Raw genomic sequence first — 19,579 nt, 5'->3', positions numbered from 1 at the left:
ATGTGCTTTTCTCCGGAGGGCGCGCCTTTCCGCTCGCCCCGGCCCCTCATCCAGCCCCTTCTGATCATCATCACATGCCTTGATGATGTTTCCAGCAACTGTTGTTCAGGCTAAATTGATATTTCACGAACTTGGCGCCATTCTGCCCTGGGCAGAGAGTCAAGAAAAGCAACCGAGGGGCCCTGGAGGGATGCTCGTGTCTCTGCCCGCCCCGCCAGGGTCCCCTCGCTCCATTCACTGCTTTCTCCCTCTTCTCTTTTTGGTTTCTGCTAAACCACAGCTTGAATCCACCGTGGAAAAGGAGACATAGGGGCTTGCAGCTCAGCTTTTAAAATGCTGGGTATTGGGCTGGGCTCTCGGTTCAGCCCATTGCAAGGACCGGAGCCAGGTGCAGTGCTGAGAAATGCCTTGGCCTCCCAAACCTCAGGGCTCTTTGGGCGTGCTCCAGATGCATCTCCCCCTGGGAACCCCTTTAAGTGCTCTGATAACCTTTAATTGCTGCAATTTATAGACTTTTTATATATATTTTTTTACCATGACAAAATTAAATCTAAGTGCAGCTGAGGAGCCCAGACACATTTTCTCTGCAGGATGAATTAAAAACCCCACTCGTGTGGCACCACCCCACATGGTGTGAATATTAGGGCAGGCAAACTGAAGGTTATGATTCAAGGGATTTTTTTTTCAGTTATGATAGCGCAGCTGCTTTCCTGAAGCCAGCAAATCAGATCTGCCTCCAAAGTGTTTGTTGAATTTCTCAGTGCCTCGGCTGATCCCAAGAGCCACTGCCAGTCTCAAAAGGGACAGTGGGGTCCAAACACTGGGCTGCCCAGATCCTGTGCTGTCGAAAAAAAATGTCTTACCACTCCAGAAGCTGTGTGTTTTCTGGCTGGTTGGCTTCGTGAGGGGGTGCACTGGGATTGGAGCAGTAGTCCTTGTGTTTGCATCTGCTGGCTTTCAGTATTCCGGAATGACAGGAAAGAAGAGAGGAGGATTTCTTAAAAAATTGAACCCCAAAGGAAAAGAGCCTGCCAAAGGGATGGGGAAACTTTTGGCTGCCGGCGCATGATAGCAGAGCTTGAATCGGAAGGTCAATATTGATTTCAAATTCCTAGGAAAAGCAGAAATTAAAAAATGAAGACTTCAACAAGCTGCTTTTAGAGCAGAACAAACAATACCATCAGTGGGCAGGAGGGGACCCTTCCAACATTTCTCCTCTCCCAGTAGGGCATGTTCCCAACCCCTACCCCAAACCTTGGCCACTGCTTGGGTTTGACCCACTCGGCCCCATGCTCACAGCATGCAAAAAAGAGGGAAAATGCAATTGAAATGAGCAGGTAGGGAGGTTTTAGGCAGGACCTGTCCGTCCCTGGGGTCTGGTCAGTGTAGGGTCCGTGACACCGATTTTTGCCTCCCCCTGTCCTGCTGGCTGCAGCATTCCTGGGTGCTGGGCAGCCGCCAGCACCCGCCACAATTTCCTCCAAAGCAAACCTGCCACCAGCACTTTCTTATTTCCTAGGATTTGCTGCCAGACCTACTTTCTAGTTGGGATTTCGGGGATAATCTTCTGTGCGCTTCTTCCTGTGAACATTTTATCAGGGTTTAGCAAGCCTTTCCTCTCATCAGACCCCAAAGAAACTTGTTTGCAAACGCACCCTTTGGTACATTTGCGCTATATCTCTATACTTTTCCATATATCCACTCGTGGATATTTGGGACCCTGTTTCTGGTAGGACAGAGTACCTTGATTCCTGGCACGCGGCCTGTAGCGTGTTACAAAGGGCGCAGTCCTAAGACGAGGTTATCACAAGGCAATTTCAGGTCCTGGATTTCCTGACCACTTGTTGCTGGTGTACTCTGCATATCTCGGTTTATTTTTCATTTTGGGGAAAAAAAAAAAAAAAAAGTTATTTATTTATTTAGTTGGCAATTTAATTATTTAATTTAACACATTTAACACATGCTTTGTTATTTTGTCCACCACTTTTCCAGTAAGAGAAGTGGGATGCTGTGGGGCAGCACGCGGTAGGTCCAGAAGCATCTTCACACAGAAGATTCCTCTTTTCAGGGAAAGCCACGCTTTTTAATTGGAAAATGATGGTAAAAATACTTTTTCCCTTGCAACCCAGTTGATGCCCGCCAACTCATTTCCTGCAAATCCCCTGGATTTGCAGCACACATCCTTCTCGCTGCCTTTGCTCCATCCTAGCGTGGATGCATGCATCCCCTGGGGCTCAGCGCTGGGCACGGACACCCAAAACCCTTCTTTTTGCAAACTTCAAGACTGGGTTTAGTCTCAGGAGACTAGGCAAAGCCTAGACTTTGGTTGCCCATTCTGACCTCGCATGCCAGCCCTACTCTCAGGCACTTTACAAACACCGAGAGAGCCCGTGCTTAGCCCAGGGCCCCAGACCTCTTGCTTACCCTTGGTGCTCCTGCTTTTCCTTGCAGCCACGGATATCTGCCGGCTGCAGAAGGAAGAGGGGACCTGCAGGGACTTCGTGCTGAAGTGGTACTATGACCCCAAGACCAAGAGCTGCGCCAGGTTCTGGTACGGCGGCTGCGGGGGCAACGAGAACCGATTTAACACGCAGAAAGAATGTGAAAAAGTTTGCGTCCCCGGTAAGCACCCACACACCTCCTCAAGGCCTTAGCAAGACCCAAGTGGTTGCAGCAAGTCCTGGCAGCCACCCTGGTCCTTCCCCAGCATCCCAACCTTATCTATTTTCTCCTTCTCCACCAACCCTTCCCAGGCAACATTAACCCTGGCGTGGTGACGACGATAGGAACATAGAGCCAGCGACCTGCCAACACATACCTCTGGGACAGCCAGGAGCGTCAGCCGTCGCCACCTTATCCCCATAGAAGCTAAGGGTATAGACTACCTTGCACTGTACTATTTCATGCTTTTAACTCCCGAAGCAAACCTTGAAGAAAGTGTTTTGCTACATGACCTATCAATATGGTGCTAAACTGTTCGTGGACTGAGTCCTACCCCTGCCCGGGTTATATTGTATAGCTTCAACGTTGCGAAGTATTTACCTGATTGCAGATTGTTACTGTGTCTGAACACGTTTCCAAATTACCCTTTCTCTCCAATTCGGGCAATGCAAAAATCAGCAAATCTAAAAAAAAAAGAAAAAAAAAAGAAAAAAAAAGAAATCATAATAATTTCACTGCAACTGTTACGTGCTTGCTTTTATCATTTTCATAACTGAGCATAACTTTACTTGGAAAGCCTTCGAGTAAGAGAGTAGCTAATTCTGATAAACAAGCGGTTCAATTTTTCATTCTTCCCTTTTTTTTTTTTTTTTTTTTTCTCCTTTTGCTGGATTAGATTTCCAACTAGATCTCTTGTATGCATTTGTAACATATGTGGCCAACCAAACTAGCGAGGCAAAGGAAGCAAGGTTTCTGAATGCAAATGCACTGCTGGGACCAAGGCCTCAGTTAACGAATTTTTAAATTGTGGTGTAGAATGTCTCTGGCATTCTTCTAATGTTGTCTGTTTTATAAAATACAAAGCAAAGCAATCTTGGGGGGAGGTGGGCGGGCTGGAGTGGGGATTTTATTTTTATTGTAGACTCTGTGTCAGGAAGTCTATACAAAGAACTTTTAAATAAAGTCTAATGGAGGTTTTGAGAAACTCGTGCTTTTGTCCCATTCTTTTTAAAGCTGTGGTAGGCATCAGGGGAATGATTTTTCAGTCTGGAAACAATTTATTTGGTGTGAAATCCCTAATGGCCCTTAAAGGGAGGATGGCTGGAGCGTGGACATTCAGGGGGGAATCTCTGAGATGCTGCTGGTAACCTGGGGGTTTCCAGCTTGGGAAAGCTGGAAGATGGGATGTCCCAGGAGATGGCCATGAGATCTCCATCCTGGAGGGGTTTACACGAGGCAGGACATTGCTCTGAGCAACCCAGCCTCAGCTGACCCTGCTTTGAGCAGGGTGTTGGAAGATCCAGAGATCCCTTCCGACCTACACAACCACATGGGCATCCCCGGGGGTCTGCTTTGTTCTCCTTGGCCATGGCGACCACAGGGTATTCCAGTAGTTATTTGGCTCACTTAAAGAAGCTAAAATTGGTCAGAAAAAAAAAGGCAAAATCTGCCCCAAAAGCACAAAGCAGATGAACACCTGGGAGCAACCAACCTCTGGGGGTGTCTGTCACTGTTGGGAAAGGGGCTCCTCCAAAGAGGGATTCCCCAAAAAGGGGTTTCTCCAAAGCCCCCGGGTCGTTTGAGGTGAATCCAGACAATATCCTGCAAAACCTGGGAGCAGCAGGGTTAAAGAGGTCTGCGCGGGGCTGCAGATGGGTCCCGGGGGCTGCTCCAGGCTTTGTCCCTGTGGGGGGACAGTACCGAGCCACTTGTGCCTGGCTGGGGTTCCTGCATGAGCTGAGCCCTGGCAGCTGTGCTCTGCTCAGCACCAAGCACATTGTAAGGGCTTCGTTAAAAAGGAAAATTGTTTTTTTTTTTTTTACAGTTTCTTTTAAATTTTTTATTGCAATTGTTTCCCCGTAGCTGCTCTGAAGGGCAGAGCAGCCTGCCCTGCTTTTCCCTGTGCCCCGAGGGCATGCTGCAAACCCCCCTTTTTCCCTGATGGCCTTTAAGCATTGCCTGCCTGCAGAGCAGACACATCCCACGCTCCAGCCTCCTCCGCAGCCTCTCCTTTTAATCTGGGAGCACCCAGGTTAAAATGACCTGTGATTCATCCTTCCCACCCTACCCTTTTCCCAACCTGGATGATCCAGGGAAGGCTTTGGGAAGGTGCGGGCTGGGAAGGGACCCCCATTGCTGCCGACCCCCGGGGTGTTGGGCATGGCCCTGCTCTGAGGAGCCCTGCAAGGCAGCAAGCTACGCCCTAGGCCCCCAGCCAGCAGCCAAAAGGGGTTACACATGGAAGTCATCTGCAGCTGGGAGAGCATCTGCCAGCGTGGCTGCAGGACGCGACCAGGAGTAAAAATAGCTCGGGGCAGGCGTCCCGCTCAGCACCGCCCCAACGAAGCGATGCGCTTCTCCTCTTGGGTTCGTTGCCAGGGGACAAAAAAAAAGAAAGCATGAAAACCTCCAAATGCTTCTCTAAACCCTGTGCTTGCTGTTTTCCCTTCCTTACAAACTCAATCCTAATTAAGGTGTTCTTGTTCAAGCCGCCCTAGGTGAAACCATTGCTTCACAGCATCCTACAGGACACGCAGCAGTCACTGTGTTGAGGAATTCAAGGGATGGATGTGTGAAGCAAAGGATGATGCAGTCCAGGGACACCATCCTTTAAGCAGGACACCCCATCTAAATCTGCATCAAAAATTAAAAGCCTGAGAAGCCATTAATTTCCCAGTTTTTTGCTTACTAGGTTCAAAGCACAGGCTTCTACCCTTAATATCAAACGTCTCGCACACCATCTGATGATGCCTACGCCTTTGTTTTGAGAGGTACAACATCAATCTTCAACACCTGCTCTATAACGAGACAGCAAAGAACTAAAAGCTGGTCTCAACACAGCATTTCCCCATAAGCTGAAATAAAAGCCCCACTGGAAGCGAAGCCTCTGCACCCTGGGGAGCTCAGGTCTGTCCCAGGGGCACAGAGCCCCGGTGAGTCCCTGGAGGATGTGCCCCGTGGCGGGGCTGATGCTCTCACACCCTCAGCTGCGGCTCAGAACAGGACTCATGTGCCCCAAATCCTGCTTTCTGGAGCCTAATAAAAGATATTATCACTCCCTATAAACTGTATCTTTCAGTGCATCAACAGCTGCGTCTCTTCTTCCACTAATTGCCAGGACATCTCGTAAAAACACTCACTGTCAGTGGAGAGGTGACTTGGCCTCCCCGTCCTGCTCCAGCCTGCTTGGTCTGAACCTCACTGAGACTTGGTGCGGGTTTCCAACACAGGGTCAGCATGGCACACGTCAGCCCTGCAGAGCTTTGTCTAAATAATTCCCCCAAATGGATCCCCGTGCTGACCTTGGATGCGAGCAAGCTACGAGGCTGCTGGTGAAAACCACAGGACTCAACACCAGGGCCGAGACGTAATCCTTTATGGTGCTGACGGTACTGTAAAAATGGAGAGGAGGATATGCAGCAGAGTTAAGCTTTGCAGCCAGACCCTTAAATGTGGGAAAGCACCAGCTTTTGAGCGCTTGGTTGGGTTTTCTTAACGCTGTAGTTTCGCATTTAATTATCTCCATCTAGGGAAACCTTTACAAGGGGAGGCAAAGTGGCTCTGAAATGTTTTATTAGCCGGTATTAAGTTTATTGCATCGGTACAAGAAGCCAATCTAAAATAACCTAAATGTACAGATACACATCTCCGTGGGTTTTCCAGGAACGCCACGCTTGAAGCAATGCCTTATGCTGTAAGCATAACTCTGAGGTCAAGGTTTTAGGGAAACGTGTGCCTTTTCACCCGGGGTGCTCCTGAAAATAGGGGATGTACCCAAGTGAGATTTGGGCACGTGGGAGTCCCCAGACCCTCACCGTGTGGATCACGTCCAGCTTCAGAGCACTGAGGGACCGCTAGGGAAAGGCAGGAAGCGTGGGCACTGCCTGCCCACAGCTGCACTGGACATCTTGGGACAAAGAGCCCCAGCAATTAGCAGGGCCTGCACTCTGCATGATTTATGGGACGGCAGGAGCGGGTCCGTCCTTCGGTTAAAGCAGATCCGAAACAGATGTCTAACCTTTATCTGCCGGGACGGAGGAGCAGACAGCGGGGAGAAAGACATCCCAGTTTCCATGAGCTGCCGCTCCGCTCTCTTCCAAAGTCAGCTCGTAAAGAAAAATGAGCGCCACCAGCCAGGAAACTCTGCTTCGGAGGAATATATGTTTTGTTTTGTCGCTGGCTGCTATAGAGACCCCGCGGAAATAAAAGCGCGGCCGGCTGCCGTGACCTCACCGCCTTGCTCCGCGAAATCCCGCTATCACAGAGATGTAACCCTGAGGATTCGGGTCTGAAGCCTCGCACACAGGCACCCCTTTGGCCTCCTGGAAAGAGGGGCTGGGAGGGCAGATAGAGGGGCTGAAGCTTTGGGGATGCCACCTATATTTTTAAACATGGCGTGGCTGTTTCACCATCCCAGGGAAGGGGAGATTTTGGGACAACCAAGCTTTTGGGATGGGTGATCCAAAGGGGGACCACGCCAACCCAAGTGGTCTGTGACTGAGGCATGCACCCTCCTAGCTCAGCTCATGGTCAGGGAAATACCTGGGAATAACATCCAGCTCTCAAACCTGCCCAAAAAAACAGCCTCCAAACCTGCTTTGGCAGGTGGAAGATGCACACATGGCTCCCAGAGGCCACCCCATACCCTTGGGTGAGCTGCAGCTCCCTTCTCCAGCAGAGAAAAATGCAGGAAAACCCAAAAATTCCCTTTCTACCCCAGCAGCTTGTGGGGTGAAACCACCCCAGTGTGCTGCTGGGGTCCTTATCCAAGATGTGAGGGGCTCCCCTGCACAAAGGCCAAAGGCGTTATCACGCTTGAAAACAAGGCAGGAATCATTGAATTTGTATGTAATTAATGTATGTTACATAGCCCGTGTAGGGAACCTGCAGATTTTGAGCATGGTCAAAGAACTGGATGTAGAAACCTGAGAGGCTTTAAGTGATTAATTCTGCAGATGGGGAGAACTGATCAGGCTCACTGCAGCGAGCCTGACGTTCCCCACTAACCCATGGCAGTGCCACACTCACTGCCTTATTTTCTTACTTCCAAAACTGCTGGAAGTCAAAAACGAGCTTGGAAAAGCCCCTGAAGATGTGCACACCCAGCTCCTCAAATGCTTTTATTGCTCTCTGTGCTTTTTTTGTGGCCATGAGGGTGCTCCCTTAGGAGCACCCCTTCTTTGCACCTGAAAACCCAGATGCAGAGCAGGTTGTAGGCATCCATATGGGCCTAAAAGCAGCACATAGCCCAGAGGGGAACCCAAAAATGCAGGTGTTAACACAAAAAAACCCTTCAGTGGACCACAGAGGAGCTACATCTTGCTCCACAGTGGTATAACGTGGACCATGTGCAGCTCATGGTAGGGGATAAAATAAAACCATACTAATTCTCCCAGCGAGCGATTCCCAAGGGAGGATGCTCCCTGAAGCCGGACAAGTCAGGGCGTCCTCACCAAACAGCCTCTTACCTCCCATTTCCCAGCAGGCCAAGGCAGATTTTTGGGTTCGGCCACCAAGCACAAAAGCATCTGCTGCTGGGGAGAGCGAAATGAGCCCCCATGTGCCTGGCGTGGCTTCATCCTGAAAGCAAGAGGGGAGAATTTCAGTATAAGCAAGAAGCGCTGTGAAACTGGCACCTCATTCCCACCCCTCTTCCCCTTGTGACAGGCAGTCACTGGAACAACTCCTTTTTTAATTTTTTTTGGGAAAAAAAAAAAATTAAAAAGGCTTTTTTTTTTTTTTGCAATCCAGAGCCAAGCTGATTGCAAAAGAGCGCGCTGTGTCCTGCTCAGCCCCGCGCAAGCTGTGTTCCTCTGTGGGGCCGGCTGGTGCTGGTGGTCACGTAACAAGGAGAGGGGAGAAGAACAGCCCCTCGCAAATCTTCTTGACAGCCAGCCCTTGGAAGTGGCTGCTCCCAGAGAGGACAAGCAGAAAGGATTTGCTCCTGCAGCAAACCCATCTCCTGGGCAGCTGCCTCCTTCTCCTCCTCCTCTTCCTCCTCCCCAGCCCGGGCTAATTTCGTGTGGGTTCCCACCAGCAATCTCAGGAATTTCCACGGTGACGTGTCTAAGGAACAGACACCGATTGCTCAATCGGCAGCTCCGCAAGACAGGCTGAGAGCAGGGGAAGGGAGAGCCCGGAAAAAAAAAAAAAAGAAAAAAATCCCCCCCAAAATCCTAAGCAACAACGCTGGTTGGAAAAAGCAGTCAGAGGTTTGAAGCGCATCCAGACTGCTGCTCTGGAAATCAGGCTGAAAAATCTTGTGACATCAGGCTCTCCGCAGAGATGGCTGCTATTTCCCGGCTGCGAAGCCCTGGGAATGCCGACAGCAGCCCTTGGTGGGTTGGAGGAGTTTGGGAATCGAGGCCACAGTGCCCAAGCTGAAGCACGCAGCAGCTCCTGTTGAGTGCCAAGGGGAGGCTCCGGAGAGCACGGAGCACAAATAACGCTCCATCAGTTGTTATATTTGCACCAAAGCACCCCCAGCACCTCGGGATGACACAGAGGGGGCTTTACCTGGAGTATTTTGCACCCTCTTGCATTGGGATGTGCCCCATGTCCGGGCTCTGCTCCAAAACCAAGTGGCACTTGTCAATTCTGCCTCAAAGGTCCTGATGTCTCTTTGTATGGATTTTCCTGCAAGAAAAGGATGCCAGCAAGATTAATTGGGTCGCTCTTTTAAAACAGCAGCAAGCAGGAAAAGGTGCAGTGCCTGGTGCCAGGAGGCTGTAGGAGGCAGAGGTGAAAATCAGAGCCCCCCCGTGCTTCTTTCCATTTGCACATACCTTCAGGTGGTTACGCCAAGGGAGACACCGTGACCCCGAATTTATCATGCCATACCTGGGGAGCTGTAAAAGGGGAGAAAAAAAAAATAAAACAAAATTATGATTTAAATGTACCACCTGTCCCCCCTGCAGACCTGCTTCTGCAAGATGCTCTGCACCTCCTGCAGATCTCTGAACCCGCACCGTGGCTCAGACCTCAGTGGTCCTCCTGAAACAGGACCCAGCTCCCCCCATTATTGTGATTATTGCCCCCCTAAAAAAAAAAACAAAACCCTACGGGAGCTGCACAAAGCTTCATTTATTTATTTTTTTTTTCTGCACTCATTTTTTTTTGCTGTCCTGCTGCCTCCCATGCACATCCGGGACCCAGCAGCGAACGGCGTGAGCTCATGGCTGGGGTGCTGCCAGCCTGGCGGAGGAGGGGGAGAGCGGGGAAAGGAGGCTGAAAAGGGGAAAAAAAAAAAAAAAAAAAAAAAAGGGAGAAGCTTGAGGACAAGCCTGGATGGCTCTACAGAGCCTTACGGCAGGGATAAAGTGGGGAGGTCACCGAGCTGGGCAAACTTTGCACCATGCAGGGGTGTTTCTAGGTCCTGGGAAGGTGCTCTTGGGGTCTGTCCGGTGCTCCCCCTGATTATTTTCTTGCTGTAAGATTTTGTGGAAAAGAAGGGGAATTTAGTCAGATCTGGCAAACCGTGCAAATAGCAGCAGCTTTGGGGTCCACCAGGACAAAACCCACCTGTGAGCTTGCTCCTCTGTGGGGTAGGAGGAGGAGAGCCCCATCCCGCATAGCCTCTGGGGCTGCTGCAGACAGGGAGCCCCCTTTTCCTGGGGGAAGTGCCCTTCCCCGACAGACGAGCCACAGTGCAATGCAATTAACAGTAATTAGCCCTTCCTTCCTCCCTTGGCACCCTCTTCGGAGGCATCCTTGGCTGGCGGCTGCACAGCTTTGCCTGCGGGGTCGGCTGCCCTTTCCCTGCTCCCCTGCCTCTGCTGCGGGTTTATTTTTGAGCTCGGATGTCCCCGGGGCTGGGAGAACCTCGAGAAATTATCGTGGTGCTGTTCAGGACCGGGAACCAGTGTGGGCATGGTGGGGACAGGGAACAAAACCATCCCACCCATACTGCTGCTGTCCTGGAACCAGGATGGATTATGGCTTTTTTATCCCATTTTAGCAACCTTGCTAGGGATTAGGAGAGAATTCAGCACCAATTTCCAGCGCAGCAGCTTCAGGCACTGAGATCTCCCCATCCCCAAACACCTGCACTGCTCTGGGGGCCAGGACCCCTGGGATTCAGCTCCCTGACTCCCGTGCGGCCCTATAGGAGTGCCACAGGTTATATTTATATATATTTTCTATTTTAGCAGTGGTTGAGCAGGGTTGACCCACGCCACGGCCACTCACCTGGGCTCAGAGGGCACAAGGCAGTGCTTAAAGCCCACCGATGCCAAGCAGATTTCGGCTGCAGGAGGCTGGTTTTGGGCACGGGATGGCGAGGAGCAGAGCCAAGCACCACACTGTGGCTGGGGAGGGAAGAGGAGATTTGTTTGAAACAGAAAATATTTTACGACCCTTTCTTCCAAGGCCAGCATCTTGGCAAACCCTTTTTGTGTCTGCAAATGTCAGAAAATCTCCTGGCAGTCCCAGGGGGGTTCAGCCCCACCATAAATCACGGGGTGTGAGATCCTCCCTGCCCGGCTCCCCAGCAATGCCCCCGAGCTGCAACTTTTCCAGGGCAGCCTTGGCTCGGATGATTTATCCTTCAGAAAGACAAAAATACGTTCCCCTGGACTTTCTCCTCCTCCAAGGGATTGCATCCAGCAGCATTCCTAGCCGCAGGCTGCTTTCGGGAAGCTGTTTGTAAGAGCGACACGGGGTCATTTTTCTTCCTGCCTTCACCCGCCCGCAGCAGCCCAGCCGCTGCAGCCACGCAGCGACGTTTTCCAGAGGCTGGAGGCTAGCTAGCAGGCAGAATTTCGAGTAATTTCCTCCAATTATGATTTTTTTCCCTTCCTTCACTTACACCGGTTTCTCAGAAAGCATCGCCACGGCTCCTTGCAAGCTGGGCTGGGAGAAACCCACTGCTGTCAGCACAGACCTTCATCATTGCCAAGGCTGTGCGGGGTGAAATATAAAGTTATTTAAGGGGAATTTAAGTCATTTAATAGCAATTTTTGTACCTGCTCAGCACAGCATGCTTCAGAAGCTCCCTCCCAGCATCCTGCTTGCCTTGGTGCAGCAGCGTGGAGAGGGGAACATGGAGCTGGAAAGCAGTGCTGGCAGGTTTTTGTGTTACACAATGTTAAAATTGTCACTGCCACTAGAGATTTGCTAGAGAGCAGCCCCAAAATGCCCAGCCTGGCCCTTGCAGCCTCCAAACCAGCTCATTAAGCTCCTCATTCTGCCTTTCCGCCTCTCTCCAACCTGCTTTCCCCTGCCCTTCACCTCCCAGCAGCGCAGGGCTGAGTGCTGGGCTGAAAACGCATCCTCAAAACCTTCATTGTTTGGCCCATTTCCCCCTGGTTTTTCAGCAGAACTCTCTGGACGGTATTTCAAAGCAAATAAAAGCCAGGAGGGAGAGCCTGATGTTCCTGGCGGCCACGCTGCTGGGATGCTCTGGAAAAATCCTCCCTGTCCTGCTTCTGGATCAATGCAACCGGTTTGGGGCTGAAAAGGGGCATCATCCCTCCCCGGCCCCTTGGGATGAACACCAAATTTTCTATGGAAAAAAAAATAAAATAAATAAAAGCCTGCATCCACCGCTCATCGCAGGGGCAGGAGAAAGACAAATGAGATCAGAGCAGAAGGGATATGTGGAGGAGGAGAGGGGCTGCTGAGATGGGTGGCAGCGACCATCCTGAGCTCTTCCCCAGTGTGGGTGCGGATAAAAAGCAGGCAAAGCCCAGCTGCCCATCCCTCAATGAGCCTGGTGGCAGGGTGAGAAACAAAGTTGTGTTTTTGCAGTAGAGAACTAATTTTCTGTATTCCAAGGTAGCTGCGTAGTCATAATAAAGAGAAATGCTAAGTAGATAAGCAGGCAGTAGAAGGCCTCACTGTTCCAAAATAAGGTAGAAGCTTGAGAAAAACAGGATGAGCAGTGTGAGAACAGTAAAACAAAGAGAGCAAGTTCTCAAAACATCAGAAAGGAGAAATTAAAGGGTAGAAAAAAAGAAATATTGTACATATATGGTATAGAGGAGCGTTGAGCAGCTTGTGAACCTGTAGTACTCAGCCAATGAGGAAACAGGGGAGGTGATCAGGTGCCGGGTAATAGGGAATAAAAGGTTAGGATTTGTTTACCAAAATGCACTCCTGATTGACAGGCCGCCCGCCACTGCAATCGCGAATAAAATAGCTTCACAGAAGATCCTGTCTGAAGAAAATTATTTGAGATGTTTCTCACAATTTGGGGGCTCGTCCGGGATCTTGTCACCTGCCGCAGATTTCTTGCCAGCACAAGCGTTCCCGTCACGGGTGGTGGGTCATCTCGGTACGGCCGGCAAAGGACCGAGGCTGTTAATTTAAAGCCAGGCTCTGCGAAGCTCTGGGGAGAAGGGAGGCCAGCACAGACATACACGGACACAGCCCACATATATTCCAGCCCGGATCAGGAACAGGCACTGGGATTACTGCTGATAACCCGGACCGGGAAGCCGTGCACGGACCGAGGTAAGGGAAACTTTACCGTATCTTGCCTCAGGTTGGGTTCGGGGAGACTCTGGTGTGAATGAGCGTGGATGAGATGCACTTTTAGTGCAGAGAGTGTGGAGTCCTCATCCGCGAGGCTCTGTAGTCCCATGAGGGGACGAACAAAGTCCCCTGGGCTGGAGAGGGACGAAGCGAAAGAGAGAGGAGTGAGAGAGAGTCTTGGGTCCTTAGGTGTACGGTCCCTGAGCATGGTGAGGTGCTTGGCAGTACACCCCATCTCTGTCCTAATCCTAGGTGAAGGCGTGTGGCACTCTGTGGGTGGTGAAGTCCTCAGCAGCACGTCAGGAAGAGCTGGGGATTAAGGGTTCCAAGAGTCAGCAGTGGGGTTGGAGACCCCGGGATTGTGCCTAAAGATAGCCCTTTGGAGAGAATGGTAAGGATTTAGAAAGACAAGCCAAAAAGTAGGGAAAAAAGATTTAAAAATATATAATTAAAAATGGTTTGATACTGTGTAACTGTCTGACCTAAAAATATAATAAAAGGAACTTCAGTATTTTGGCCAAAATACGGGTCTGATGAAAATTCAGGCTTGAAATTTATATGCAAACAATACGGTTCTGGTTTTGGAGGAGGAATCAAGTAATGCTCCCTATAATCCTAATATTGCACCGGAGGCAGCAGCAGGTGCTCCAGGAGGGGAGACAGGGACTGCAATTGATGCTGTCCCTGGAGAAGTCGCGCTGGGGAGCGTGGAGAGGCAGGAGCAGAGGTGGGGGGGGTCCCAGTGGGGTCTTGGGGCCGTGCAGGGCCGATGCGGAGCCGGTGCCACTCCCCCCTTACCAGCAGAGAGGTTGGGAGTTTTAAGAAGGAAATGAAGTCTTTAACTGAGGGCCTAGCAGAACAGTCAAATCTGTTTCTAAGGCCTAATTTGTATTCCTGGGGGGGAAATGTCAATCTTGAGTATGTTACTCACTGGAGAAGAATGTTTTGGAGAGGAATGATTCGCCAGGCAGCTATGCAAGAATGGGAAACTAACAGCCCCTTCCAGACCAAGAGTAATTCCGATAGAGCAGAAATATCTGCTTATCCAACTGCAATAACAATAACCCACAACACAGAAATCCTATGAGAGACTCGGGGTCAGAATTAGAAAGTACTCCAGGATGAATCCTGAGGACCTGGTAGCCCATGGGCTCTTTAAAGTTCATTTAGTGATTAAAGCTTGGCCAGATAGACAGGAAAAGCTTCAGAAAGTGGGAGGCTGGAGTGAGCAGTGCAGGTAGCATGAAGGTGTACGCCAGGAGGGGAGATGAGAAGGAAAAGGAGAGAGTGAAACAAATGGTATTCACGGCGTACTGGGTAGTGAGGCGGGGGGAGACAGAGGGCCCAGGATGGAAAGGAGAGGAAGAGAGATGGAGGAATAGCAGCCAAGGAAAGCTACCTGTGTTGCAGCCTAAGTCCTAGCAGGGACAGGCTCTGAGAAGATGTTTTAAGCGTGGCCAGGCTGGCCACTTCAGCTAGGAGTATCTGGAGTGGAAGAAGGAGGAGAGATTGCTGTTATAAATTCAGAATAGGGGAGTCAGGGCTTCTCAGAAAGCTGGCTCCCTGAAAAAGGAAAAAAGTGTACCTCAAGGGTTCCTCAAGTGTACCTCAACAGGGATCACTCTGCAATTATCATTATGGGCTGCCGTCAGTCCGTGGTGCTTCATTCCCCCTGCTCCTTCATGGTCACTCTTCCCCCTGCTCTGTTGTGGGGTGCCGACCTTCCTGGGCTGCTCCGAAACGGGCTGCAGCACAGAGATCTGCTCCGCTGCGGCACACCATGGGCTGTGGGGGTCTGCCTTCCCCACCAGGGGCCTCTCTGTGGGCCAAGGGGGGGCTTCGGCTCCGGCACCTGGAGCACCTCTGCACTGCGCTCCCCCTCCTCAGCACTGACCTTGGTGTCTGCAGGGAGGTTTCTCCCTCCTCGCTCTCCCAGCTGCTGTTGTGCAGAATTTTTTTTCCTTTTCTTGGGTCTGCTCTCATAGAGATTTAAACTGCGTTGCTCATGGCTTGGCTCTGGGCAGCGGTGGGCCCCTTTGGAGCCGGCTGAAACGGGTCCTTATCTAACAGGGGGCAGCTGCTGGATTCCTCTCCCAGGGGCTACCCCTGCAGCTCCCTCGCTACCAGAACCTTGCCATGTGAACCCAATACACTGGAGCAGCCAGGTCATCACTGGCTGTGAAGTATTAAGGCTTAAATTAACTAATGAAAACCTAAACGTGATGGGGGTAGAAGGGACTGGGATAACGGTGCCACTTTTTGGGGACACTGAGCTGAGATTAGGGATAGAATGATCACTGGGCAATTACTGTATGCACCCAAGGCAGGGACTAACTTGGGAAAGGATTTGATGATGAAATTGGGCGTTCAAGCAGTAAATTGTTAGGCTGGAATAACAGTATTATTAATGGGGTGCTCTCAGACCCTGAGAGCAAAGATATGTTTGCCTTCGAGTGGAAGGACTCTGAAATGGGGCAGAAGCAGTGATACAGATGGACAATTTTACCTCAGGGGTTTACTGGGCCACCCACTTATTTGGGCAAGTTCTAGAACAAATTTTGGAGTAATTCTAGAACAAATTCTGGAGTAATGTGGATGATCTTTTATTGTCAGGACAGAAGAAAACGGTTGAGAAGGAAGCCACCGACAAGCTATTCGTCTTTCTGGCAAAACAGGGCTTGAAAGTATAGGCAAATAAATTACAATACGTAGAAGGAGAAGTCAAGTATTTAGGGCATCTGACGTCTGAGGGGGAACAAAGAATAAATCCAGAGAGGATTCAGAGAACTGCTGAGCTACCTCTACACAAAACTAAAAAGAAGTAAAAGTTGCTCTACATGGACAAAAGGAATGAATTACCTCAATTTCAAACAAAAGATGCTTTTCTTAAGAACTACATACTCGGGCTGTCATCCTCTTTGTCATCTCTCAGGACCCAGGGACTGTTAGCTCAAACTCCACCCTTGGAAGTCCTGATCCATCCATTCCGAGCAGGAGATTGGGATCTGATGCAGACACAGAGAGAACTGAAACTGCAACCTGAGTGGGACGGACTGTTCCAAGTGCTCCTGACTACCGAGATGACAGTAAGAATGGGTGAGAAAGGGTGGACTCATACCTGGGTAAAAGCATCAGTTAAAAAGCCCTGATACCTGAGAGACTGCAAACTTAACAAAGACTTTTAAGCTTAAAACTGTTAAAACTATCTGTTGTAAACCTTTAACTTCTCCTCAGAAGAATTCTTAACGAATTAATGAGTAAAAGGGACTGAATTACACAGAATTTGAGTGTCTCCAGGGAACACTCTCTGGAAGTGGGAGAAAAAGGAGGGTATTCAATCCCCACTAGAACAATCCTTATTAGTTTGTGAATGTTGTTCTTTATCTTAAGAAATACTAATTAATTATTAGAGGGGTGTGTATATATACATAGAAATGATGTATTCTAAATTTTAGTAATACCTATTCTCAATGGATTAGTGATAGGATGGAGGGAAAAAGCAGCATTTCCAATTAATCCAGAACGTCTCTTGAGAAAAACAGGATGAGCAGTGCGAGAACAGTTCTTTCCAAATCAACATCCTTTACTGGATATGGGGGGAAACCTAGTTACAAAAGATGAGGAAAAGGCGGAGGTGCTCAATGCCTTCTTTGCCTCATCTTTAGCGGCAATACCGGTTGTTCTCTGGATACCCAGTACCCTGAGCTGGTGGAAAGGGATGGGGAACAGGATGTGGCCCTCACCATCCACGAAGAACTGTTTGATGACCTGCTATGGCACTTGGATGTGCACAAGTCGATGGGGCCGGATGGGATCCACCCAAGGGTACTGAGAGAACTGGCAGAGGAGCTGGCCAAGCCCCTATCCATCATTTATCAGCAGTCCTGGCTATCGGGGGAGGTCCCAGCTGACTGGCGGCTAGCAAACGTGACGCCCATCTACAAGAAGGGCCGGAGGGTAGACCCGGAGAACTACAGGCCTGTCAGTTTGACCTCAGTACCAGGGAAGCTCATGGAGCAGATCCTTTTGGGAGTCATCATGCGGCACTTGAAGGGCAAGCAGGCGATCAGGCCCAGCCAGCATGGGTTTATGGAAGGCAGGTCCTGCTTGACGAACCTGATCTCCTTCTACGACAAAGTGACGCGCTGGGTGGATGAGGGAAAGGCTGTGGATGTGGTCTACCTTGACTTCAGCAAGGCTTTTGACACCGTCTCCCACAGCATTCTCCTCAAGAAACTGGCTGCTCTTGGCTTGGACTGGCGCACGCTTCGTTGGGTTAGAAACTGGCTGGATAGCCGGGCCCAAAGAGTTGTGGTAAATGGAGCCAAGTCCAGTTGGAGGCCAGTCACTAGTGGCGTCCCCCAGGGCTCGGTGCTGGGGCCGGTCCTCTTTAACATATTCATCAATGATCTGGATGACGGCATTGAGTGCACCCTCAGTAAGTTTGCAGATGACACCAAGCTAGGTGCGTGTGTCGATCTGCTCGAGGGTAGGAAGGCTCTGCAGGAGGATCTGGATAGGCTGCACCGATGGGCTGAGGTCAACTGTATGAAGTTTAACAAGGCCAAGTGCCGGGTCCTGCACCTGGGGCACAATAACCCCAAGCAGAGCTACAGGCTGGGAGATGAGTGGTTGGAGAGCTGCCAGATGGAGAAGGACCTGGGAGTGATGGTTGATAGTCGGCTGAATATGAGCCAGCAGGTGGCCAAGAAGGCCAACGGCATCCTGGCTTGTATCAGAAACAGTGTGACCAGCAGGGCTAGGGAGGTGATCGTCCCCCTGTACTCGGCTCTGGTGAGGCCGCACCTCTAGTACTGTGCTCAGTTTTGGGCCCCTCGCTACAAGAAGGACATTGAGGTGCTTGAGCGGGTCCAGAGAAGGGTGACCAAGCTGGTGAGGGGCCTGGAGAACAAGTCCTACGAGGAGCGGCTGAAGGAGCTGGGCTTGTTCAGCCTGGAGAAGAGGAGGCTCAGGGGCGACCTTATCGCTCTCTACAGATACCTTAAAGGAGGCTGTAGCGAGGTGGGGGTTGGCCTATTCTCCCACGTGCCTGGTGACAGGACGAGGGGGAATGGGCTAAAGTTGCGCCAGGGGAGTTTTAGGTTAGATGTTAGGAAGAACTTCTTTACTGAAAGGGTTGTTAGGCACTGGAACAGGCTGCCCAGGGAGGTGGTGGAGTCACCATCCCTGGAAGTCTTCAAAAGACGTTTAGATGTAGAGCTTAGGGATATGGTTTAGTGGGGACTGTTAGTGTTAGGTCAGAGGTTGGAGTTGATGATCTTGAGGTCTCTTCCAACCTAGAAATTCTGAGATTCTGCGATCAGTAAAACAAAGATCACAAGTTCTCAAAACATAAGAAAGGAGAAATTAAAGGGTAGAAAAAAAGAAAAACTGTACATATATGGTATAGAGGAGCGTCGAGTAGCTTGTGAACCTGTAGTACTCAGCTAATGAGGAAACAGGGGAGGTGATCAGGCGTCGGGTAATAGGTAATAAAAGGTTAGGATTTGTTTACTAAAATGTGCTCCTGATTGACAGGATGCCCGCCATTGCAATCATGAATAAAATAGATTCACAGAAGATCCTGTCTGAAGAAAATTATTTGTTTCTCACAGCAGGCCAAGGGACAGCGCTAGCAAAGGAAAAGGTTCTCAATTATTTAATTCGGTTCCTTAATGCCCTGAAAATGAGGACGGGCTGCCAAGCCAAACAGAGCTGGCACAGCCAGGAGGGAAAAAGTTAGGTGCACTTTTGATTTATGAGCTGGCTGCAAGCCTCCCCCCTAGAGATGCCTTTCATTGGGGGCTTCTAACTGTTTGTTTCATCAGGTGAGGACAATAACAAGGCTGCTCACATGTTTTTTGGGTTTGCTTCCTTTTCCTGCCAGTTCCAGGGTCTGTAAACCCCACTCGTTCAGGTGTTGGAGGGGGCACAGAGGGGGACAAAAGGAGCCAGCAAAGAGCAGGAACATTTCCAGGTCCAGGCTGATCTAAGCACACAGCTGGCCAGGACACCACCCATGATGCTTTGTGTCCAAAACCCCAATTACCCCCCCTCCACGTGGCTCTGCACCTCCGCTTACACCCGAGGAGAGGAAAACAAACACAAAGAACAAAAAGATATTTTTTCTTCCATTTACTTACTTACATTTTGGCCAAATACTTCCAGTCTTGCAAGCCTGGGACAGGTAGGGTGGAGATTGCCATCACGGAGCCATCCACATGAGCATCCTGCCCGTTGCGTGACCAACCCCATTTGCCTTTTTTTCTGTTTTTTTTTTTTTTTTTTCCCTCAAAGCTGGGGAGCTTCCTGCAGCTCTGAGCTCCACTGGAGCCAAGCCCCTGGAAGAAGCAGAGGTGTGAGCTCGGTTAACGTGGAAGGGACGGCAGTTTTACAAGCCTCACATCGGTTTGTAGGAAAACATGAAGGGCAGGCAGAGAGCACT

At 50.2% G+C, this 19,579-nt stretch overlaps 1 protein-coding gene and 2 long non-coding RNA genes across 23 annotated transcripts in view; 1 reads left to right on the top strand and 2 right to left on the bottom strand.

Annotated features, from left to right (window-relative positions):
* Window positions 1–3,162, top strand: part of COL6A3 (collagen type VI alpha 3 chain) — a 55,863-nt gene extending 52,701 nt beyond the window's left edge. For all 13 annotated transcript variants that reach the window (XM_068686237.1, XM_068686235.1, XM_068686234.1 and 10 more), the window contains 2 exons: window positions 2,452–2,622; window positions 2,754–3,162. In XM_068686237.1, the coding sequence (XP_068542338.1) occupies window positions 2,452–2,622; window positions 2,754–2,794 (212 nt within the window). In that variant the 3' untranslated portion in view covers window positions 2,795–3,162. The remainder of the gene's footprint in view (window positions 1–2,451; window positions 2,623–2,753) is intronic.
* A 2,052-nt stretch (window positions 3,163–5,214) lies between these two features.
* LOC137858479 (uncharacterized) lies at window positions 5,215–9,494 on the bottom strand. 4 transcript variants are annotated; one of them, XR_011097777.1, is made up of 5 exons: window positions 9,447–9,494; window positions 9,178–9,297; window positions 8,130–8,241; window positions 6,680–6,807; window positions 5,215–6,053 (listed from the first exon to the last, which is right to left on the bottom strand). It is a non-coding gene; the product is annotated as an uncharacterized lncRNA (long non-coding RNA). The 4 variants fall into 4 exon arrangements; XR_011097776.1 differs by having other exon boundaries at window positions 6,680–6,804; XR_011097779.1 differs by lacking the exon at window positions 5,215–6,053 and adding an exon at window positions 6,170–6,416 and having other exon boundaries at window positions 6,680–6,804.
* LOC137858476 (uncharacterized) overlaps window positions 9,494–19,579 on the bottom strand; it is a 46,727-nt gene continuing 36,641 nt past the window's right edge. For 5 of the 6 annotated variants that reach the window (XR_011097765.1, XR_011097764.1, XR_011097766.1 and 2 more), the window contains 3 exons: window positions 19,282–19,475; window positions 10,849–13,511; window positions 9,494–9,509 (listed from right to left, as the gene is read on the bottom strand). This is a non-coding gene — a long non-coding RNA (uncharacterized lncRNA). The remainder of the gene's footprint in view (window positions 9,510–10,848; window positions 13,512–19,281; window positions 19,476–19,579) is intronic. The other variant, XR_011097768.1, reaches the window with a different exon arrangement.

Source organism: Anas acuta, chromosome 6 (assembly GCF_963932015.1).
Source record: "Anas acuta chromosome 6, bAnaAcu1.1, whole genome shotgun sequence".
Classification (NCBI taxonomy): domain Eukaryota; kingdom Metazoa; phylum Chordata; class Aves; order Anseriformes; family Anatidae; genus Anas; species Anas acuta.
Note: the sequence above shows the minus strand (reverse complement) of the source record. Positions and strands in the feature narration are given on the sequence as shown.